Source organism: Protobothrops mucrosquamatus, unplaced genomic scaffold (genome assembly GCF_001527695.2).
Source record: "Protobothrops mucrosquamatus isolate PMUCROS unplaced genomic scaffold, P.Mucros_1.0 scaffold_257, whole genome shotgun sequence".
Lineage (NCBI taxonomy): Eukaryota > Metazoa > Chordata > Lepidosauria > Squamata > Viperidae > Protobothrops > Protobothrops mucrosquamatus.
Window position 1 is genome coordinate 4,046,051 of NW_015386333.1, and position 22,606 is coordinate 4,068,656.

Here is a 22,606-nt window from a genome sequence, read left to right on the forward strand (position 1 = left end):
GAATGAGCTGCCCCCAGAGATCAGGGTGATCCCTGATCTCCCTTCCTTCCGCCGCGCCCTTAAGACATGGCTATTCCAACAAGCGGGACTGGCCTAGGGCAATTTTTAGAGGGGTTTTAATCATATTTTAATTCGACTATATTTAAATATTTCTTTTTAATTAATTTTAATTCTGTAATTGTTTTGGTGTATTTTTAATTGATTGTCAGCCGCCCTGAGTCCGCAAGGAGAAGGGCGGGATATAAATTTAATAAAATAAATAAATAAATAAATAAATAAATATCTTGTTTTTGTGACCTTTGACATCTTAACTAAATAGAGAACAGCTGCAACAAAAAGAAAACATTTTGGGCTATTTACAAGGCAAGAACTAGAAACAAAATTGACTTTCCTGGATTATAAATACTTATAGAATTGTGACTTTAAAGCTGTTTGCAGAGAAACAAAAACTTTGATTCTTGGCTATCATGGAACATCAGAGACGTGCAGAAAGAACATATCAAGAAAAAACAAATACCTTCCAGGAGGAAATGTATGCTGTGTTGCAACTAATTCAAACGACAATGATTTCAAACCACAAGGAAATTAAAAACAACTTTGAAAATTTAAATGAACACATCTTCAATTTAACCTTACAACAAAAAAACTCTCAGAAAATAAAAATAGAGAGCGATCAAATAAAGCAGACAACTGAATATAAACCAGAGGAAAGAGATTTAAAGATGGAACTCAACAATGGAAGGAATTATGATTTAACCCAGGCGGAGAAAAACTTGCAGGAAATATTGGACATGGAAAAGATAACCTACACTTCAAGATTGCAAAATAAGTCTGAGGATAAGAAAATTTTTTTACAAAATGGATTACAGAGCTGTCAGGAGAACTATGAGAAATTGAGAGACAAAAAATGATAAGAGAAAGAAAGAAAGAAAAAGATTTTCAATGAATACGAAGGGGTGAAACCCTCCCACAAAAACATTTTACTGGATTTGTCTCTTGTACCTACGACAACATCTACAAGACTATGGGAAGACTTTTTGGTCTAGCGGAGCATACTGATTAGGAAAGATATTTTGGAAAAAAAAAAGACTAAAGTTAGAATTAAGAAATTTGATGATGGGACCTATCAGATGGAATATTTAAAGATTAAACATTTGTTTGAAGATGGTTAAAAAAATAGAAAAATTCTAGATCTAAATGTATTTTAGTTTAAGAGGGACAGGCCCCTCAAGTAACACAATATTTTTTTAATTTACTTTATTTATTTATTTTTATAATATGAGAAATATAAAAATGTTGGGATGGTTTATATGAGGGAAAGGTTTTAGATATTTAAGTGTAATTGATCTTGAGAAAATTTCAGTTGATAAGAATGTTCTGAATAGATTCAAAAGATTAGATGATTGGATTTATTAGGTGGAATATTTAAAGATTAAACATTTACTTGAATATGGTTAAAAAGAATAGAAAATTTTGAATACAAATTTATTTTAGCTTAAGAGGGATATGTTTTTCAAGTAGTATATTATTTCCTTCTTTTTTTCTCTTTTTTCTTTTTTTCTTTTTAAGATATGAGAAATGTAAAACTGCTGGGATGGCTTGAGGGAAAAGATTTAATAAGTGTAATTAACTCTGAGAAAATCTTAACTGGTAAGAATGTTTTGAACATTATGGGGAAAACAAATCTAAATAAGAACTTTGAAAACAGGATTTATGATGAGGTAATTAAGACAATTACTTAGAAAAGAAGCTTTATATTGATATGGTTGTTAAATACTGGAAAAATGTTTATATTCAATTATCTATCAAAATATTAAGAAATGTACTAATTTAAGTTTGGAAAAAGAGAATATTATTGGAAGAAGAGAAAATCAAAGAAAGCTACTGTGTGGATTAAGGAATTATAGAAATTAATTGTTATGGATTGTTTTTAAATGTAAACACAGATAACACGCTATTTACCAAATATTAAGGTGAATATGTTAAAAAAATCAATAAGATATATTTTTTAAAAATGAAATATAGCATTCATTTATAGAGAATATATTTATGGAATAACATAAAAATGATAGTTGTATAAATTTATTAGAAGTACATTGAATAATGTTTGCATAAAATAAACAAATATGAAGTTGCAACAATTTACTGTTACAATGACATATACTATTTGTTTCTATGTCCTATTTTTCACTTTTTTGTTAAAGTACATTTATATGGTCTTTTTTTCTCTTCTCTTTAATAATATATGCATTTCAAAATTATTATTTTTGTGTTTTGCTTTTTTGCTTTTTTGTTAATAATTAAATAGTAATAAAAATATTATATAATACCTGTCCAAATTTGCAAAATTAAGTTATGATATAAATAGAGTTTTGTTTTTGATGTCTTCCTCCAGACCACTGTCCCATCCTCTCTCCTACCAATCATCAACACTCTCTTCTTGTTATAGGCCAGTGGTGGCGAACCTATGGCACGGGTGCCAGAGGCGGCACTCGGAGCTCTCTCTGTGGGCACATGTGCCATTGCCCCAGCCTCACCTCCCCCCATGACCCCCTCCTCACCAGCAGCCCCCCTGGAGGAGTCGCCCCTGAGCGTAGCCCAGGACATGGCAGCTAGGCAGTGTAGACAAGACTCTGCCCTCACGTCCCATCACGCACAGTTGATGCTGCAGGGCACGGGCAGAGGGCATGGCCACCATGGTGCTGCTGAGCTACCTTGGCGATCTGTGGCGGGCCCTGGAGGCGGTGAGTGGCCCTGTGGGCAGGCGGGGTGGGAGATGGTGTGGGGGCAGAACAGGGGCACGGCAGAGGGTGGAGCAGGGGCAGGGCCAGTTTTTGGGCACTCGGTCTCTAAAAGGTTCGCCATCACTGTTATAGGCTATAGAACTATTATCGGGGGCAGCCCATTCTCCATAGATTTTTTTTTTCTAGAGGAAATCAAAACTACTTTGTGTTCTTTTTATAAATCTTGTGTATTTCTTACTTCTTTCATTTTTGTTTTTTCCATAAAAGAGTTGTTTTGGATGGATGGAAATATGGAGATGTCTTTTGACTGATCTTGAAACATTCCTACAATCCCTAACACAACAAAATACCAATTTGACATGAATTTATCCCCGCATAGTATTTTAGATAGTATCCTACCTTCTTCAAGTTTTGGCCCAAAAAATCCAATTCAGTTTGACTATGAATTGACACCAACTCAGCTTGAAACCATGTGCAAATCCGTTGAGCCTGCACCCAAGTTGAATGGTGATCAAAGAATTTATATTCAGCATCCTGAAACTTTAACCACTCATTACTCCCTGCAGACAAAGTGAGAAAATAACTGGTCTGTCTTAGTGTTTTTTAGCTGTACAAAAATCAACGATGCAGCAAATAATCACTGAGGGAATCATGCCTTTTACTTAGCTTTTCAATTTTTATTTTTATTTTTGTTCTTCTAAGACAGGGCTCTTCAAACTTGACCCTTTTATGACTTGTGGACTTCAATCCCAGAATTCTGGGAGTTGAAGTCCACAAGTCATAAAAGGCCAAGTTTGAAGACCCCTGTTCTAAGAGAAGACTTAAAAATCCTGAAGTATTGGTGAATGAACAGGTTTCACCTAAATTGTATCAAATTTCTGTTCATAAACTAACATAGGTGAACATTATTAGAATATAATATTTATGAACACAATATCTTGACCATAAATTTCTTGCCATCCAAATATTGTTAGAGTACAATCCCCTTCATCTATCACCATTGTACACAGTGAATGGGACTGACTGGAATTTGATTCCAATTGCAATATGTTTCTCACCCATGATAAAATAAATGTCAAATCAAATTCTTTGAGTCTGGTCAGTAATCCACACTCAATAAAATGTATTAAATATAACCTACATGGTAGAGCTACAAGATAGAACATACCAAGTAAAATAAATGTCATGCTGGGTCAATCTACAACACATAACTTGTTTCTGAATCAAAATCAAATGCATAATAGAAAAATCACTTCCTGACCCATAAGAGAGGAGGTTCAACACACTTAACTTTCTTATTGTTTTAAGAACCATTGGAAGTTGCAACTCCTATAAACATTTACATTAAATGGAATTTGTGCTAAATATAACATATTGGAGCCACAGGATTAGATCAGTATTATACAATAAAAATAAAGGCTATGTCCAACTTCAGGCATTTTTTTTTCTTTTTCAGTTTTTTCCAGATCACATATGATTTCAGAAACCATAATCATAATATGCTCATATGTATGCCCACAAAAGCCATCCCTTTCATTTTAATCAACTTTTTCCTCTGTTGCCCCAAGCCCTGGTCTGTCTTTTTGAGATAAGGCCTTGTTGACATTGATATTGTCTCCTTCCCTTGGCACTTAGGGATCTGCGCTTTCTCAGAGCACTTAATCTACATAGCACGTCTCTTAAAACTGCTTCATACATATTAGGCATCTGCAAGTCCACCCAACTTCTAGATATCACATCCTTTCTAGTTTTAGTTGATTAACAAAGACCCTTGCTGGAAAAAAAATATAATTTCTTTTCTTAAAAAAATAATCTATATTGCCATCTACAACTGTCTACATAATGTGGGACACTACCACATCTGAATGATAGTCTGGATGCCAAAACAAAGCCAAGTTATGGCATACACTTGAAAGAAGACTAGGAAGCCTGTAATTGTGGAGTTTGTCTGGCAAAAACAAAGAATGCTTATTCACAGGGAATATGCACATGTAAAGCTTGTAACAATACTGGGTGGTTAGAAGCTGATAAAAATAACAAAGAGTTAGGTATCTTGTATAGTTTAGCTAAAAGTTAGGAATAGAGATGGCCTGAAGCAAATAGAATGTGTATTAGAACAGAGTTCCCCAACCCCCGGTCCGTGGACAAGTACCTGACCGTGGCATGCCAGCAACCAGTCTGCACAAACAAGCAAAGCCCCATCCTTGGGATGCAGGCAGCACATAAAACCACGCACTTTCCTGTCCGTGAAAAAAAACTTTCTCCATGGAACCGGTCCCTGGTGCCCAAAAGGTTGGGGACATTTGTATTAGATAACTCCTGAAGCATTCATTAACTAAGGCTTAGGAATAGGGACAGTTAGAGACCAATAGAATAATTGTTAGATCATTATTAAAATGTTTATTATATATTTCTTATATAGCCCACCTTATCCCGCCTTCTGCTTTATTGGAAATCAATAAAGCTTTCTTAATTCTGTGGTTTGAGGTTCCTTGGCATTTTGGCCAGGATCCCTTTTCTTGAAGTGCTTTAATAAGAGAAAAGAAAACCTGCACCTCCTGTCTGGTGTTCTTCATCGGCCTCAGCACCAGGTTCAGACCCGAATTAGGGACAACATATATATGTAAGTCTTGACATCCATAGTTCATAAAATTCCTAAAGTATAATATTAACCACAAAATCCAACAAAAGCAGTAACTTTGTTATCTGTTGTGTATACAAATCAAGGAATGGATATAACTTTACAGGAGGGAGGGCAACAAAATTAGGATATATAGACATAGGACTAGATGTACTCACCTTGGATGGTTGTTTCTGGTTCTTTCACCTCAGTCCCTAATGAATGAATGAATGAATGAATGAATGAATGAATGACCAGTCTTCATTAGAGATCATATCCCCATCAAGCATATCAAAGTTTTTTCAAGAAAGCAATAGTTATTTTTTTATTTAAAACCCCCATAAAGCAAGTGAATGTTTCCCTTTTTATTAAAAATAGTTATGTTCTATGTCCTTCATTGACAAAACTCAGAGCAATTAGTAATGAGCTATTCACATAAATTTGTGAGTTAGACAATAACTGCCATAATAATACAGCATTAAAAAGAAAAGCAAGTGTAGTGGATAATGCTGAATTTTTAAAAATTCAAGTCAGTCATAACAAAAAAAGTTAACCTGGTAAATCAAATGGGGCAAAACGGTCTCAGTCTCAGGCACACAGCTGTAACTATATTATTCATATGGTCTACTTAAATGGACATTCTCAAAACTAACTGACTGCTATAGGCATTTTTCACTTAACTAAAAAATAATTAATAAATCCTCTTTAAAATCTCATATTTAAAGACATACAGAAATGAAGAAATAAACAGCAAAAATTGTGATAAAGATGCTTAATAGTATCATAAGTACATAAGCATTCAATCCTCCAAACTGAGAATGGAATTAAGAATGCAAACCATGTCCAAATCTTATCTCCAATACTTTGTGCTTTGTACAATCTCATCACTTCCCTTGTTCTGCTCCCTCCCTGCCTCATTACAATCCCAGTCACCTTTGGGCAATTTGCAGATCCAGTCCAGTTTAATTTCACATTGCAGAGGCACCCACTGCAAGGATGCCAAATCCAGGGCCACACAGTTACGGATGTCATCATCATCATGATTACTGCGGTCAAAGTTGTGATAAGAAAACTAAAGGCCAAAATTAAATGGGAAGCAATTAGTTTCAAAAAGATCTGCTTCATGAGAAAAACTCTCAGATCATGTTTGGCTGCAGGTACAAAAATATTCAGACAGGCTGCTCTTGATCCTTGCCAGCACACTCTTATTTTCTCGTCTCCTAAATTATGTTTAGTTTTCCAAAAGATTAGAACATTTGGGGTTAAAAAATGAAATATTTTCCAATGTTTGTGCTTTAAATTATTAAAGTAGTCTAGTTTTCAAACTATTCACCAAATCAGAAAATAAACAACTATATATGAAAGCAGAGCTTGCCTCAGTATGGGCATATCTTAATCCATTATAATTAATCCAAAAGTAGAAACAGGTGATATTGAGAATTTTTCACATTCAGAAAAATAGAGACAGATACTCTTGCTGTATTATATTCCCAAAGCCTTTTCAGATTTTTTTCATATAAATACATATTGGCATTTAATTTGTTTGACGCACTGGAGTACAAAATCCAGAATAGAGAGAATGTTATTTGATTTATTATAAAGTTGATAGATTTTTCTGTTTTCAGTGTAAATTTTTTGATTAATTGGTCTGAGCAGACAAAATTAATGCTATATTCAACAACCTGTAGCTCAATTTGTAATTTTGAAAAAGCTGATTCAATAAATAAACAAACTGATATATACTCTCTAAATATTTAGACTTTTCCATGCATATTCCAAATATGAAATCCACTACTCACTCCAACACCATCACTCCAGCTCCAACTTCCCCCGGCTCTAGGGCTACGGCGATTCAAGCCAATCCAGAACCAGTGTTGCTCATGAGTGTCAGGTTCCGATTCCCTAGGTCATAGCAAAGGGGAAAAGAAAGAGATGATTGCGTAGCTGAAAAATATCCATTTGACATAATTAAGAGAAATAGTCTGATTTTGCTTTTGATGCTGAGAAAAATTGGAATAATTCATTTTCTTCATTTCCCCGGATTATTTGCCCCAAATAAAAATATTGTCATAATTTAAGTTATGTTTTGGGGCCTTTATGAAACTACCTTATGCTCAATCAATGCATGTATATATTCAAGAGCATAGAGGAATGCACAAATGAATATAAGCCTGTAACTCCAAGTATACATTTTCTAATTAGTCACAAAATTACTTAAGTACTTAATTTATTCCTCACCCAAAAATCTTGTTGAGGGTGTTGGCTACAAAATGTTCCTCCTCATAATCACTCAAGCTCAAGAGCTGTGCTTTTAATTCCTGACAGAACAAATGTGCTGTGATCCAATTTTTCTTTTCCTGCAGCTTATCATAGCTGAATACCTGTCCAAAAATTAAGGAAAAAGGGTAATTTTACAAATTTATCCCTGTTATTATCCCAGCATGACGGACTCTGATTTTTCTTTTTTTTTTAGAAATATATGACAGGATATGTCTCATGCAAATACTGCACTGGAAAATGAAATCTATCCTGCTAAAGAAGAATGCTCCATTGGAATAATATTCCTTCTCCTGGAGACTCAACAAAGGCAGAATCTGATAAATATGCAAAAGGATCATCATGTTTTTCTCATAACCTGGTTGGTATCTGGGATAGGATAATGTGAATCTCACATTTTATTCTATCTAAAGCCTTCAATATTGATTGGCGTTTGCTTTTTTTCTTACTTACAAAAACCATATTTACAGTAAATATGTGTGACAGAGCTACAAATCCATACATTACATACATTACCTTTCTCCTCAGTTCATAGTTACATAATTTATCAATTTCTCTTTCTTTCATCTCATCTGTTCATTTATTACCTGGCATCCTTTGCTCTTACATTCCAAGTCACAATCTTCTATATTTATTTTACTTTTATTTATTTTTTGTTTTATTATATACCAGTGGTGGCGAACCTATACCACGGGTGCCAGAGGCGGCACTCAGAGCCCTCTCTGTGGGCACGCACACCAATGCCCCAGTCCTAGGCCTTCAGCTGGGTTTTATAAAACCTTTTCGCTTTAGGCCTCCGCCGCCATGTGAAAAAAAAAAAAAGGTTCAATCAATCAGTCAATTTCAACTTCTCGCGGGGAAAAAAAAGATCTTGCAAAGTTGGAATTGATTGATTGAACTTTTTAGTCCCACCCAGTCTGCCGTTATCACTGCAGCCACGCCCACCCAATGGGCCACACTCAGCCACGCCCACCCGGCATCCGACGATGCATAAGTGGGTTTTGGGTTGCAGTATGGGCACTCGGTCTCTAAAAGGTTCGCCATCACTGTTATATACTATTATAGTTGAATGGATAGTTTATAAACAGTACTAAAACAAGGGCAGCAATACAGTATTCCCCCCCCACATTTTCTGAAAAAGCACTGTTTGAACTAGGTTCTGGAAGGCCAGCAGACCTCAAGCAGGAAATGTTCCATAATGAAAAGGCATTATCTATATGTTTTGCCCATTGAACCACTCTGTAATGAGGTTTTCTATGTTGTTTTCTCAAAGAACATTTTTAGGAAGGTGCCTAAGATCCAAGCAAAACAGCACTTTGAACTGTAGTTAGAAACCAATGGATAACATATGAGGGTTTGCAATACAGAATAACAAAGTTGGAAAAGATTTTGGGGATCTTCTAGTCCAACTCCCTGCACAAGCAGGAGACCCCATACCATTTTGGACAAATGGCTACCCAATCTTTTTAAAAACCTCCAGTGATAGAGCATCCCTACTTCTGAAGGCAAGCCATTCCTCTGGTTAATTGTTTCACTGTCAGGAAATTTCTTCTTAGTTCTAGGTTGATTTTCTCCTTGATTAGTTTTCATCCATTTCTTCTTGTTCTCCCTTGTGGTGCTTTGGTAAATAGGTTAACCTCCTCTTCTTTGTGGCAGCCCTCAATTATTAGAACACTGCTATCATGTCACTCCGGTCCTTTTCACTAGATATAACATACCCAATTCTCGCAACTGTTCTTAATATGTTTTAGCTCCAGCCCACTAATCATCTTTGCTGCTCTTTCCTACACTCTCAATATCTTTTTTGTATCACAGTGAACAAAACTGATGCAGTCTTCAAAGTGGAGTCTTCCCAAAGCAGTATAAAGCAGTACTATTGTTTATAATGTGCCTAAATAGCAATTCCTGCTTCCAACAAGCTGCCTGCTATATTTTGCACTAATTGCAGCTTCTAGGTAATCTTCAAAACCACCTTTTTTATTACAAACATTTTCACAGTATTCTGTACAACTAGAGGATCTCTGACTTGCAAACCAATAGGCTGTTACTGTATCACACTGTATTACACAAGCATTTATGTTGAATTATAAAACTGCTGCACTAAGATCAGTTCAAGTTAAAATCATTCTCTTTGCCTTTAATCCTTTGAATATACAGTGATGCTTAAAAGTTTTGAACCCTTTAGAATGTTCAATATATATTTGCATAAATATGACCTAAAATGTGATCTGTTCTTCGAAAAAGTTACAAAACTGGATAAAAAGAACCCAGTTAAACAAATGAATTAAAAAATTTAAACTTATTCATGTAGGAGATGACTAGACTGAACCTGAGGGTGTCAAACTGCTGGCCCGCAGGCTGGACGAGTCATCCGGAAGCCGCACCCACCCCATTGCCGGCAATGGCAAAACCTTCCTGATACGTTGCACGACATCACGTGACGTTGCGAGTTTGACATGTCTGCTCTATGCCCTCACAAGAAACTAAATCCAGACTTCCAGTTTTGGGTTGCAGTGGGTGCAGGCACACGAAGAGACTCTCTCTCTTCGTTACCTGCTTTTCCTCTGCCGGTAGACCCTTAATCGGGTCGAAAAGTCACACTTGGAGGAGTGACTACCGATGAGGAGGACTCTCATTGATTGCGGGGAGGAGGCAGCTCCTTCCGCGGTCCGAGGCAGCTCCTCAGGGCAGACGGAGAAAAGATCGGCCAGTAACATGGCCGATCATTTAGCTGCTCCAGCCGAAAGTCAAAAGAACATCTAAGCATTAAGAAACCATCGTGGATGATCCCGTTGAGACTTTTCCCTCTCTCTCTTTGCCTAACTACTCTCCTGTTAAAAGCCTTTTGGAATTACTTCCCTGCTTTGAAAGAGCTGCCTTTGTTTATCTGGGGAAAAGAGCTTTCCATAACAAAGGAAAAAACTTCTTATTGACTATTTTTATTTTTGGTTACTTGGGGGCCCTGAAAAAATCCTTATCATAAAACTTTATTATTATATCTTCTAAGCTGGAGAATATTGTTTTCCTATGTCTTGGACTTATTTTTTTAAAGGGATAAATCTCTATTGTTTGAAAAACAACAACAACAACTCTATGAGAAGCCGGAAAAGAGATTCCATAGCTCTTTGACTTTGCTAATCTCATTCTTGGTGTCTGGAAGAGACTTTCATAGTTTACTGAGGACATCCTGTGGAGAAATTTAAAACTGCAACCGTTTCTTGTTTGTGTTACTACTGAAATGGAGAAACCATATTCACAACTCAACTGTAAACTCATACTGGAAAAAAATTATGAAGCTACTGAGGAAATATGTTCCCAAATAAGAGAGAGAACTGCAGAAATAATAAACAGAAATTCTACTGTGAACTTACAAACTGACCTTCAGAATCTATTTGATCATTCTACAGACCAAAAAGCAATAGAAGAGGAATTAATTTAAATACAACTTATGGAGACTTTGGATGACCAAAAAATGATTGTAACTAAACTATCTACAATTGCAAAACTAACAGAAATGGACTTGAAATTACAATTGTTGGAGAATTATGACAACTTTGATGATCAACTACTAATTATAAAATTGGACATGATCGAGTGTTTTATTCAGCAGACAGGAGCCAGGCGTCAAAAACAGAGGATGGGAGGTCTTTTACTGACCCAAATGACATTACAAGCAATAATGGGAGATCTATTTGCTGAAATAGAGGCTTTGTTATGGAAACCTGCTTGGCATAAAAAGAAAGCCAGAATAAGTCTAAAAAGAGAAATTTAAAATTATATGTAATGGATTTAAAAAGGTTTTGAGAAATATGGATTGATTTAAGGACTAAGATTTAGAGTTGAAAATTTGTGATTATTAGAATATATATGTTAAACAGAGTAAGAATGTATTTTTTGGAATAATATGTTTATTTGTATGAAAATTATTTTGTAATGGAATGAGAATAAGAATATGAAAGAGGTTTTTAGAAATTCGGATTGCTTTAACAACTAATTGAGTGTGTTAAGTTAGTAAGACGATGTTTTGTGTAATAATAGGTGTTTTTTTTTAGACATAATAATTATTTGAATGAGATTTAAATGCTATCTGAAGAAATAAGAGAGATCTGTGATAAAATCAATGATTTATGAGATTATGAATTAGAATATATCTGGATTAGTATTTTAGAAGGAATACCCGAAGTGATAATACATTTATCTAATATTAAATTGGACTATGGTAACTGTAAATTAATAAAGTTCAAAACAGGATTAGGATTTATAGATATGTAATGTAGAAATGGATTATGTTAAATAGGTTATATTATTTGAGGGAAATAGAGAGGGAACATTTAATGTATTTACTTGAGCTATTATATGATTTTGTTTTTGGATGATTGATTACCTAACCACCACGGTGTGTCTTGAGCATTCTGTTGTAAAAGTTAAAAAACCAATAACATTTGTTATATATATATATATAAAAAAAGAAACTAAATCCAGTCCCCTTTGAAGTCCATTGACCTTTACCTGGCATCAATTTGCCTTGACGATTAGTAGATCAGATTCTTGTGAATAGGTAGCATGAAATAAACTTGTAGTACTTTTGAACTCTATCTTGATTCCTTATTTCTTGCACCTGACAGTTCATTTATTTATTGAGGAAAATTATCCAAAGCTACATATCTGTGTATGGCAAAAGTATGTGAACTTCTAGGATTATCAGTTCATTTGAAGGAGAAATTAAGAATCACATTTTTCAGTCAATGGGATGATAATCAGATGTCAGTATTTATGAGATCACAATCAGAAAACACTGGACAACAATGGTGTACATGGTAGGGTCAAAAGGAGAAAGCCACTAGTCTCCAAAAAAAATACTGATGCTCATTTAGTTTGCAAAAGACCACATGGATAAGCCAGAAGGCTATTGGAAGAATGTCCTGTGGACAGATGAGACCAAGAACTTTTTGGCTTGAATGAAAAGTTTTATGTTTGGCAAAAAAACCCCACTATATTCTAGAATAAGAACCTTATCCCATTTGGTGATGGTAGCATCATGGTTTGGGGATAATTTGCTGCCTCTGGATCAGGATTGATAGAACTATGAATTCTGAATTATACCAACTAATTCTGTAGAAAAATGTCAGGATATATGTATATAAAGCTCAAAAGAAAGAGGGTCATGCAACAAAACAACAACCCAAAACACAAGTTATATAACCAAAGAATGATTAAAACACAAGAAAATAAATCTTTGGAATAGCTAAGTTGAAATCCTAACCTTAATCCTAGAGAAATGTGGAAGAACTTGAAGCAGGCAGTTCATCTGATAAAGTCCACCAACATCTCTGAGTTTGTTCTGCAAGAAGGAATTGGCTAAAATTCCTCCAAGCCAATGTGCAGGGCTGGTAACAGTTATCGGAAACATTTAGTTGCAATCATTGCTGCGCAAGGAAGGCACACCAATTATTGAAAGCAAAGGTTCACATTTTTGCCACACACAAATATCTAGCTTTGGATCATTTTCCTCAATAAATAAGAAGTTTAATATTTTGACTCATTTGTTTGAGTTCTCTATCTAATTTTAGAACTTGTGTAGAGAACGAATGTTTTAGCTCATATTTATGCAGGAATATTGAAAATTCAGAGGGATTCTCAAACTTTTAAGCATCACTGCAAATCACTAAAGTAGTTGGCTGCCATTCTTTACTCAGGACTTACTTTATAGCAATATCTCAGCTTGGAGGGGTTGGTCCATCCTGAAGGACAAGAGCCAGTGAGGCTGGGTGTAGGATGTGGTGAAGGAAGTTCAGGATTTACTGGTGTCCCCAGATTCTGCCTGCAGATATACTTGGCCTTGAATGTAGTGCAATTCTTTACTTCCCACAGGCCCATGGCACTTCCTGTGGCCAAAGCAACACAGCCACCTTTGTTATAACCTAATAAGTTCATGAGAAAGAGGAAATACACAAGAGAAAAGGTTTAAGTTAATATTTTCTTTCTGACTCACAATGCCACCTTACAAGATTGCTACCCCTACAAAAGCTGACCTTTTTCCTTCCTTGAATCACAAATACCATTCTGATTTTCTCAAATGTGTATTCAAGCTGAAATGAAATTGCAAACTTTTTATAGGAAGATGGCTAGAGAGTGTAGTTAATATTGTACATCTGATGAATTTTATACATGGTAGATGCTGGAGTTTTTTGTTTTATTTTTTCATTCCAGATGTTCCTTGTTCCTTTGACTCCATTTCCATAGTATTATTTTGAAAGAGAGATGATGCACAACATTTATTATTATCCTAACCCTAACCCTAACTGTAGCTTCCAAATAAACCTCAAGAGTAGCCCCATGTACAGCGCACTGCAGTAATACAAGCGGGAGATGACCAGGGAAAGAGTGACTGATCACAGAGTCTCACAATGCAGAAAAGAGCATAACTGGCACATGACATAGAAGGCTCTCCTATCCAGAACTGCTACCTGCTCTTTAAGCAGGAGATATGAGCCTAGGAGAACTCCCAAGTTGAGTATGAAGTGCCACCCTATTCAGAACTAAAGATGATAAACCTCTGGATCCCAAGACTTTGCATATGGCCAGCCACTCTGTCTTACAGAGGGTTCAGTTGAAGCCTGTTGTCTCTCACAAGGTTTCCATGACTTCCAGGCACCACAAAAGGCCAACCACACTATCACTTGGGTCACCATGGATAGAGATATAAAGCTGAGTATCATCAGTATATTGATGATATCTCAACCCATAGTGTTGGATTACTTCACCCAGCAGTTAAAAAGGAGAGAGTACCGAGCCTTGTGGCACCCCACATAGGAGCTTGATCTTTTGCCCCCATCAGCATCGATTGGAACTGGCTACAGAGAAAGGAACCAAATCGGTGGAACACTGCACACCCACTCAATCCTAAATCCCGCAGCCAGTCCAAAAGGATACTGTGATCGATGATATCAAAAGTCATTTTTCTAAAGACACTGATGTGTGCAGAATACCATGGGGCCATAATGAAATCCTGAATATTTTTGCTCTCAGGTACAGGAATAAATGAACTGATCATAATCTATGAAGGAGATGTCACCAATCATGCAGCATATTATATAACCCCATGAAATCCTAAGAATTTCCCTGTAGAAGATGTTTCATAGGGAAGGTTTTGAAATAATATAACCAGAACTATGCACAGTATTTCAAATGGAGATATATTGTAATTCAATAAGATACTGACCCTTAAAATAATAGGTAATATCCATTTCTTAATCATTCTTAATATGAACATTTTCATTGCTGATTCATGTAAATAATGTTTAATAAAGCAAATCACAAGAATTTTTTTTCTGAAAGGCCACTGTATATTGATATATCCCATAATATAAATACAAAAATCAGAGTTTTTTTGTTTATATACAGTTCTTATAACAAAGTATATGAGTGTATATACTTTTACTCTTATGATTTAGAACATGATATAAACTTTTACCAGGTTGGTTGCGGTTCCAGTGGGTGTAAGTGACTTCATCTCCACTCAACCAATGGAAAGAACCAGTTTCATTTATGTCTTGTAATGCAGTCCAGAAATATTCATCCTCCCAGCCATAGATGAGGCTGCTCACATAGGCCTGTTCAAATCTAGTTCAGGAAAAAAGGAACAAATCCATCATTTCCTCACTTCTTTCTCCAACCCTAATCTTTCTCCAGAGGTTCTACCATTTTGCTACTATCACTGGCATCCAAGTAGCATGTATTCAACCAAGAAGACAATGGGTAATTACTTTGAAAGCTTTAACTGGAGCATCCAGAAGCCAATATCACCAATACCCAAATATTTTTTAAAAACTTTTTATTAATTTTCCAATGTTACAATTATATCTTTGAAAAGCAATGTGGTATCTGAGTTATAATAATTCCATTACATACAAATATTATTAATACAAATCTCCAACTATTACAGCCAATATTTCTTCTTTTTTTCCCCTTAATACATACTGTCTCTTTTTTAAATTAGTATACTTCTTATTCTATCCATCAGCTACTTAATAGCTTTCTTATATTTATCAATAATTTTATATGTCTTATTTATTTTAAGATTTCATCTTTTGGACCATCAATAAACTTATGAATTTTCCCAGGTTTAATTTTGCAGTGATATTTAAATTAAACGTTTAATATTTATCATTTCCAAATTTTTAAATGACCTCAATTCCCTTTGTCACAATTCCCCCCAACATCTAGAGTTCCGAATACATATCTATCTCACTTCTATATCAACAGATTAGTAATACAATATAATATTCTTATTTTCATTATAATTTCCAAATATTATAGATTCAATAACCAAAATTTCTCCCATTTTAGTATTCTTCCTTATGTCCACTTTCTCATATTTAAGCTTATAATTTTTATTCTTATCACTACATCAAAACATGTTAATTATGTTACATCACTCTTAACATATATATGTCTTAATCACCTTTATCTAACCTTTATAAACAACTGAATATTTCAATTTAACTGTTGATATGTATGCATCTAGGTTTTAATTAGCCAACATTTTTCTTTATCTTCACATCATAACAATATCTCATATTCAAAATACGGATCTTGTCTACTTAAATATATTCTATTTTAAACCTCCTAAATATGTCCACACTCCATTCTTCTTCAGTCTTATTCTGGCTTTTTTTCTTGCCAAATCATCTTCAAAGAGTCCTCAAAGAATTCTGTATTATTGTATATATTATGTCATATTGAGATGACCATCCAGTCGCCATTTTTGGAAGGCTGAAGGGTCTGGCAGGACTACCAGATCATCTCTTTATTTTCTGCTCTTGATGTAATTGTCCTGAACTGTTTATCTTTTCTTCCATCTGTTTCTCTTCTTGATCTTCAGATTCCTTCTGATTTATATAGCATCCAAGTTGTCAGATTTTTTTCTGAAATTTCTATTGTATGTACTTGTTGGGCAATTAGGTCTTCTGTGATAATATTTAATTGTTCAATTTTTTCTGTTGTATTCTGTATAGATAGGTTTTTAGTTGTAGTCAAAGTCTGAGTTTGCATATCTAAGACACTTTCTGGTTTTTCCCCGAAAGCTCTTATTTCATCACCAGCTGCAAGAAGAGTTTGGTAAGTTATTTTCAATATAGCAAAAATTTGTTTTTGCATTTCTTCAATAAAAAAGGTCTGTTCCTGGTCTTCCATAGTGATGAGTTGAACTGAAAACTTTTACAGTTTTTTTTCACCCAGTAAATAAGAAACAGAGCTAAAAGTCTCACAGCTGGTGTTCAAGGTCACATGAATCTTATCTTGTTTTCTGAACTGTCAGCCAAGTCTCTTTTCTTTAAGAATAATAAATTGCAATTTCAGGTTTAGCCACACGATGTCACCCCATTGTTTAAGGAATTCCTTTAAATCTCAAAGTTATTTTAATCCTTTTGGTTTTTTTCTTCTATTTTAAGAGGAAAAACCCAGACTTTCAAATAAAAATAGAAAGTAAAAAGTAGATAATCAAAAATCTTTTAATCCACAAGCTTTAGGAAATAAAGTTCCAATTGGGATCCAATTATTTTTTCAATGTTTTCAAAACTCCCCTGTCTATTCAATCGCCGTTGTTTCTAGAGGGAGGGCTAAAATCCCCCTTCCCTCTCCACAGGGGGAAAGTACTTTAGCAGCTTGAATAGGTACAAAAAAGCAATTAGGATTTAAGAGAGGTAGATCTCACTCAGTCCTTTCCATGCTGCTTTGAAGTTGCCAGATGGTAGTGTGACTTCGGCTGTCTGCAGCCTAGGGACGAGCCATATTTCTATGGCCAGTCCTTTTGTCCGCCAATTTGGAGGAGATCGCCAGCTCCAACGGGAGAGTTGCGATCCAGCGAGAGCCCCTCCTTGCTGGTCGCTTCTTCGGGGTGACTTTCGGCCCTTTTCAGGGGTCCCCAGTGATCCGAAACTGAATGGGGGAGAGAGAGCAAGTCTCCCAGCCATCCATGGCGGCTGCGCAGCAAACCGGACGTCTCCCGAATATTTTTTAAAATGCCACAATACAAAAAGTCCTTTTAGTGACTTATGACGGGACACATACCTGTTGGTGATAATAACCAGGGCAGAGCCAAAATCCATGCACATTTTCCGAGCTTCATTGTATATCACATGGTCATCCCCCAGCCAATAACAAGATGGACTGTGCCATTTCCAACCCTAAGTAGAACAAAATAAGATTGTCTTCAAATTGCCATGTGTTAATTAGTCTGCATCAACAATTACATTATTTCTTCTTTGACAGAATAAAGATGGAAAATATTCAAGAATTTTTAACTTAATGAAAGGTTAAATTACTTTAATAAAAACAGAATGAATATTATTGAACAAGGGCACCAAAGAGATATGTTTTATCTTGTTGTCTAACTGGAGTTAGGCTACCAGATCTGGGCTGCAAAAATCTAAACACACTATCAGATGAGTTGTTGATCATTTTCTTTATCTTGTTTCTGCTATTTTGTGGTCATTGTTTTGCAGCCCAGATCTGGTAGTTCTTAGCCACAAGATTAAAATGGATGGCACAAACAGACTCCAGCAACCTACAGTAGCTGAAAATATTACCCAGATAATTTTTGTTCTTCTTAGTCCTTCAAGCCATAATTGATAGGTAATAATGGAAAAATTACTATCTGCCAACAAGAGAGTGCCAGGAAAGAATTAAAAAGAACAACTGAAGGGGAGTACAGATGACAGTGCTTCTTCGTAAAGAACATAGGGGAACATGGAACTACTAAGTCTACAGTCAATTTATATAAACAAATATGTTTATAACCATCATCATAATATAAGATTTGTAAGACAGGCCACAATTTGCAAAATATAGCATTTTCTACATTCTAATGGTCCCCGTAACTTGATTGCATAATTGGAACAGTAATTATATTAATAGCAAAATAAAAACAATATTATAATAACAATAAAAAAAATTAAAAATAAGTTGTATATCACCAAGAGTCTTTCAAGTGAAGCAGGCAGGCATAAAACAAAAGCTCTGGGAAATGGATGTCCTTACAATATCAGATCTTCTCAATATTTACACAATGCCTTTCTTTGATCTAAATAATGCCATTCCCACCCCACTGCCCTTACACACCTTCCCTAATTTTTCCTTCCTTACTCATTAGCCTAGAGGTCTCAGGTACATCTTTTCTGATTATATGAAACTCAGCCTTTTATTTATATTTTGGGAACTGTGAGGTTCAGCATATGGAATTGTTTAAGGAGGCTAAAAGGGGCACAGGTTCTTTTCATGTCTTGGCAGCCCTTCCAAGGAACCAATTACTATAATCTGCACCAATAATCCAAAATATGCTTCACCTCAAATTCTTCCTCTCAATTTCAACTGTGAGATGGGAGCATAGTGGGCAGAAATACACACAGGCCAATGCAGCTGTTCCAGCTCAGGATGGAATAGTCGAAAACTGGATGTACTCTTAATGCATGTGGCAGCTACAAATGAAAGGCTACAGGACTAATCTGTACAAGAATAGGATATAGTCCAATAAACTTGGCATCCAGTTTGATGGCTAATAGCCTTTTTTAAAATCATCATCAGCTGAAATGATTTGCCAGAAAAAAAAGAATTCACAATAGAAGAGGCAGTTCTCAAAATCTAAAGCAGATTGTATAAGAACTCTGGACACAAAATCAAAAGTAGCTGTCTTTACAACAAAGGCAAGATGTCTGAATAGAAGCTTAAGACTTCCTGAGAATCTGAATCCCACTGACAGGGATCCCCTTCTTGTTAGATGGTGAGTAAAATGGTTAGGGCACCTAAATTAGCAACAATTTCATGTTAAAAGAGAAAATTGTGGTGAGGCACATCAGCTTTATTCTACTGGTGCTATAAAAATTATTCTATGATTTCACTGGATTTTATTTTCCAACTAAAAGCCAAAACAACCAAAATGGTTTGCTTTTTGCTTCTGCAAAAACCACTGCCGCTCCAAAACAGTTCAAGAGAACTTCTGGGTTCAAATTAAAACTCATTTTACATTTTATGTCCACCACTTAGAAAAAAGTTAAAATATGTATGAGTGAGAGAACTATCCTTCAAACTTCCACTAGTCTTAGTCATGACTTTATATGAGCTGTTTTGCTGATCATATTTTTTAAAATTGTTTAAATAGTAATCAATGAGCCAGGTTAACAAACATTGTCAGTCTTCTTTGATAAAATGAGATGAAATTGTTTTTACTTCTGTATAAATGAGATTAAACAACCTTAAACCAGAGATCACACCTCTGGAAAGGGAAATGTGAGGGTCAAAGAGGTGTGGCAAAATAACACTAGAATGAACATAATTAAATTTTTCTTTTTATTTTGTCAGGGCTGAAAGGACAGCAAATTTTCTTTTGCATCTTGATTCCCACAAAGGAAAATCATTTTGATTGGGATGAAAGAAGTCAAGCAGTGAAAATGAGTAGAGGCCTTTTATTTCTGAAAACTGTCTCCTCCCCCCCCCTCAAGCTCTGAGGACACTCTGGGAGATTCAAAATGAGGCTGTGAGAAGACGATAGACCAGTGATGGCGAACCTTTTAGAGACTGAGTGCCCCAAAACTGGCCCCACCCCCGTTCCACCCCCTGCCCCGCTCCCGCCCCACCCCGCCTGCCCGCAGGGCCACTCACCACCTCCAGGGCCCACTGCAGATTGCCCAGGTAGCCCAACAGTGCCATGGCTGCCATGCCAACTGCGCGATGGGGCGTGAGGGCAGTCTTGTCTACGCTGCCTGGCTGCCATGTCCTTGGCTGCGCTGCTCCGTGTGGGCCACGCTCGGGGGCGACTCTCCTCCAGGGGGGCTGCTGGTGAGGAGGGGGTCATGGGGGAGACGAGGCTGGGGCAATGGCATGTGTGCCCACAGAGAGGGCTCCGAGTGCCGCCTCTGGCATGCGTGCCATAGGTTTGCCACCACTACGATAGACTAATGATTGTGATGTAAGTTAAGCAAGATCTCATCTAACTTAGACCAATCAAGCTTGGCAATATTTATGATGTGTGGAGTGAGGAATTCTTGGAGTTAAAATCCATATATCTTAAGCTGCCAAGCTTGAGAAACACCGCCTTAGACAATAACAATAGCAATAACCAAAGAAAAGTCCCTTAAATATTTCAAAGATTGTTAGATTTTTACGCATGTTGTATATCTGAGAAATATTATTTAACTGAAAAGTAGTTAATATCTTATAATTTAGCCCAAATGAAAGATTTGCGAAAGATATTACCGTATCTAAATATTTTTCCATCTGCATTTTGTTAAAAAAAATACAACTCTTATCCTTGTTATTGTAAGTTTCTTACTGAAGATACTGTATATACATCCTTGGTTTTTTCTTCAAGTTATGATAACATTGTGCCAAAAATATTAACAAAAATGGATAAGAATGTCTTATTGTTGGCATATATGCACCTAACCAATATCAGCAGCAGAAACAATTTTACATTCTTCTACATCAGAAGATAACTTAATTGGATTATAAATCTGTTATTATGATGGGAGATTGGAATGGTGTAATAGACCCTAACAAAGATAAAAAGACTTTTTCTAAAGCTTCAACTTAAACTAAATTGCCTAAAAGTTTTTTTGCATTGCAAGAGGATTTGGAGTTAAAAGATATATGGCGAGATTGGAATATAGGAGAAAGTGATTTTACTTTTTTTTCAGATAGACATCAATCTCATTCTAGAATTGATTTTATTTTGATTACTAGTGACTTAATCCCTAAGGTTAAAAAAGTGAAGATTTTTCCTAGGACTTTATCAGATCATAGTCCTGTATGGATGGAATTTTTAATTGATGGTGGAAGTAAAAGGACTTGGAGATTAAATGAGAATTTATTAAAATATGAAACTAATGTACAGAAACTTAAAGATCACTTAAAAGACTTTTTTATGTTGAATATGAATAAAGGCACTTCTATATCAATGGTATGGGATGCAAGCAAAGTATTTATGAGAGGTGCTTTAATTTCAATGAATACTGCCCATAGGCGAAAGCAGTTACAAAGGCATAGGGATCTAGAACAAGAGATAAAAATAAAAGAGAGAGCTTTCTCCTTAAATCCAATAGATAATAACTTAAAGGGTATCTATTGCAATGCTGAAAGAACAATTTAACATGTTACTGGCCGATCAAATGGCAGTTAACTTGAGATACATGAAACATAATACATTCTGTAACGCAGACAAACCTGGAAGGTGGTTAGCTTATCAATTACGAAAGAAACAAAAACAAAGAATTATTGAGAAAATAAATTATAAAGATAAAGAGGTTTTCCAGCAAGATTTGATTAAAAAGGCTTTTTCGGAATACTTCTCAAAATTATATGCCTCCAAGAATATACAAACTTCTGAAATAGATAGTTATCTCCAACAAGTAAACTTTCCTAGACTTTCAGATGATCAAAAAGGAATGATGAATTGTCCGATTGTGCTGGATGAGATCATAGAGGTAATTAAACAATTGAAGGTTGGTAAGGCCCCTGGTACAGATGGGCTAACGGCAATTTATTATAAAATGTTGTCTGAAGAAATGTTAGAACCTTTGAGATGTCTTTTTAATAGTATTTTGTTAGGAGAAGAAGTACCACCATCTTGGAGGTGTGCATTTATTTCACTTATACCAAAAGAGGATCAAGATTTGACTCAGCCTAAAAATTATAGGCCAATATCTTTATTGAATACGGATTATAAGATTTTTGCAAAAATCCTGGCTAATAGACTAATGCAAGTATTGAAATGGATTATTCATGTGGATCAGTCTGGATTTATAAATGGTAGATATATGAAGAATAATGTCAGACAAATTGTAAATTTGTTGGAATATCTGGATAAAAATAATCAAATCCCGGCGGCTCTTATCTTCCTGGATGCTGAAAAGGCCTTTGACAAGTTGGACTGGCAATTTTTATTACGAATGGTGGATAAAATGAATTTTGG

General features: G+C 35.5%; 1 protein-coding gene across 1 annotated transcript in view; it reads right to left on the bottom strand.

Annotated features, from left to right (window-relative positions):
* The window catches only part of MRC2 (mannose receptor C type 2), a 130,081-nt gene that overhangs the window by 38,491 nt on the left and 68,984 nt on the right, over positions 1-22,606 (bottom strand). Inside the window, exons 10-17 of the mRNA XM_015831512.1 lie at positions 17,713-17,828; positions 15,116-15,264; positions 13,345-13,562; positions 7,603-7,745; positions 7,164-7,266; positions 6,298-6,436; positions 5,544-5,579; positions 3,144-3,304 (exon numbers count right to left, since the gene is read on the bottom strand). Coding sequence (XP_015686998.1) covers positions 3,144-3,304; positions 5,544-5,579; positions 6,298-6,436; positions 7,164-7,266; positions 7,603-7,745; positions 13,345-13,562; positions 15,116-15,264; positions 17,713-17,828 — 1,065 coding nt within the window. The remainder of the gene's footprint in view (positions 1-3,143; positions 3,305-5,543; positions 5,580-6,297; positions 6,437-7,163; positions 7,267-7,602; positions 7,746-13,344; positions 13,563-15,115; positions 15,265-17,712; positions 17,829-22,606) is intronic.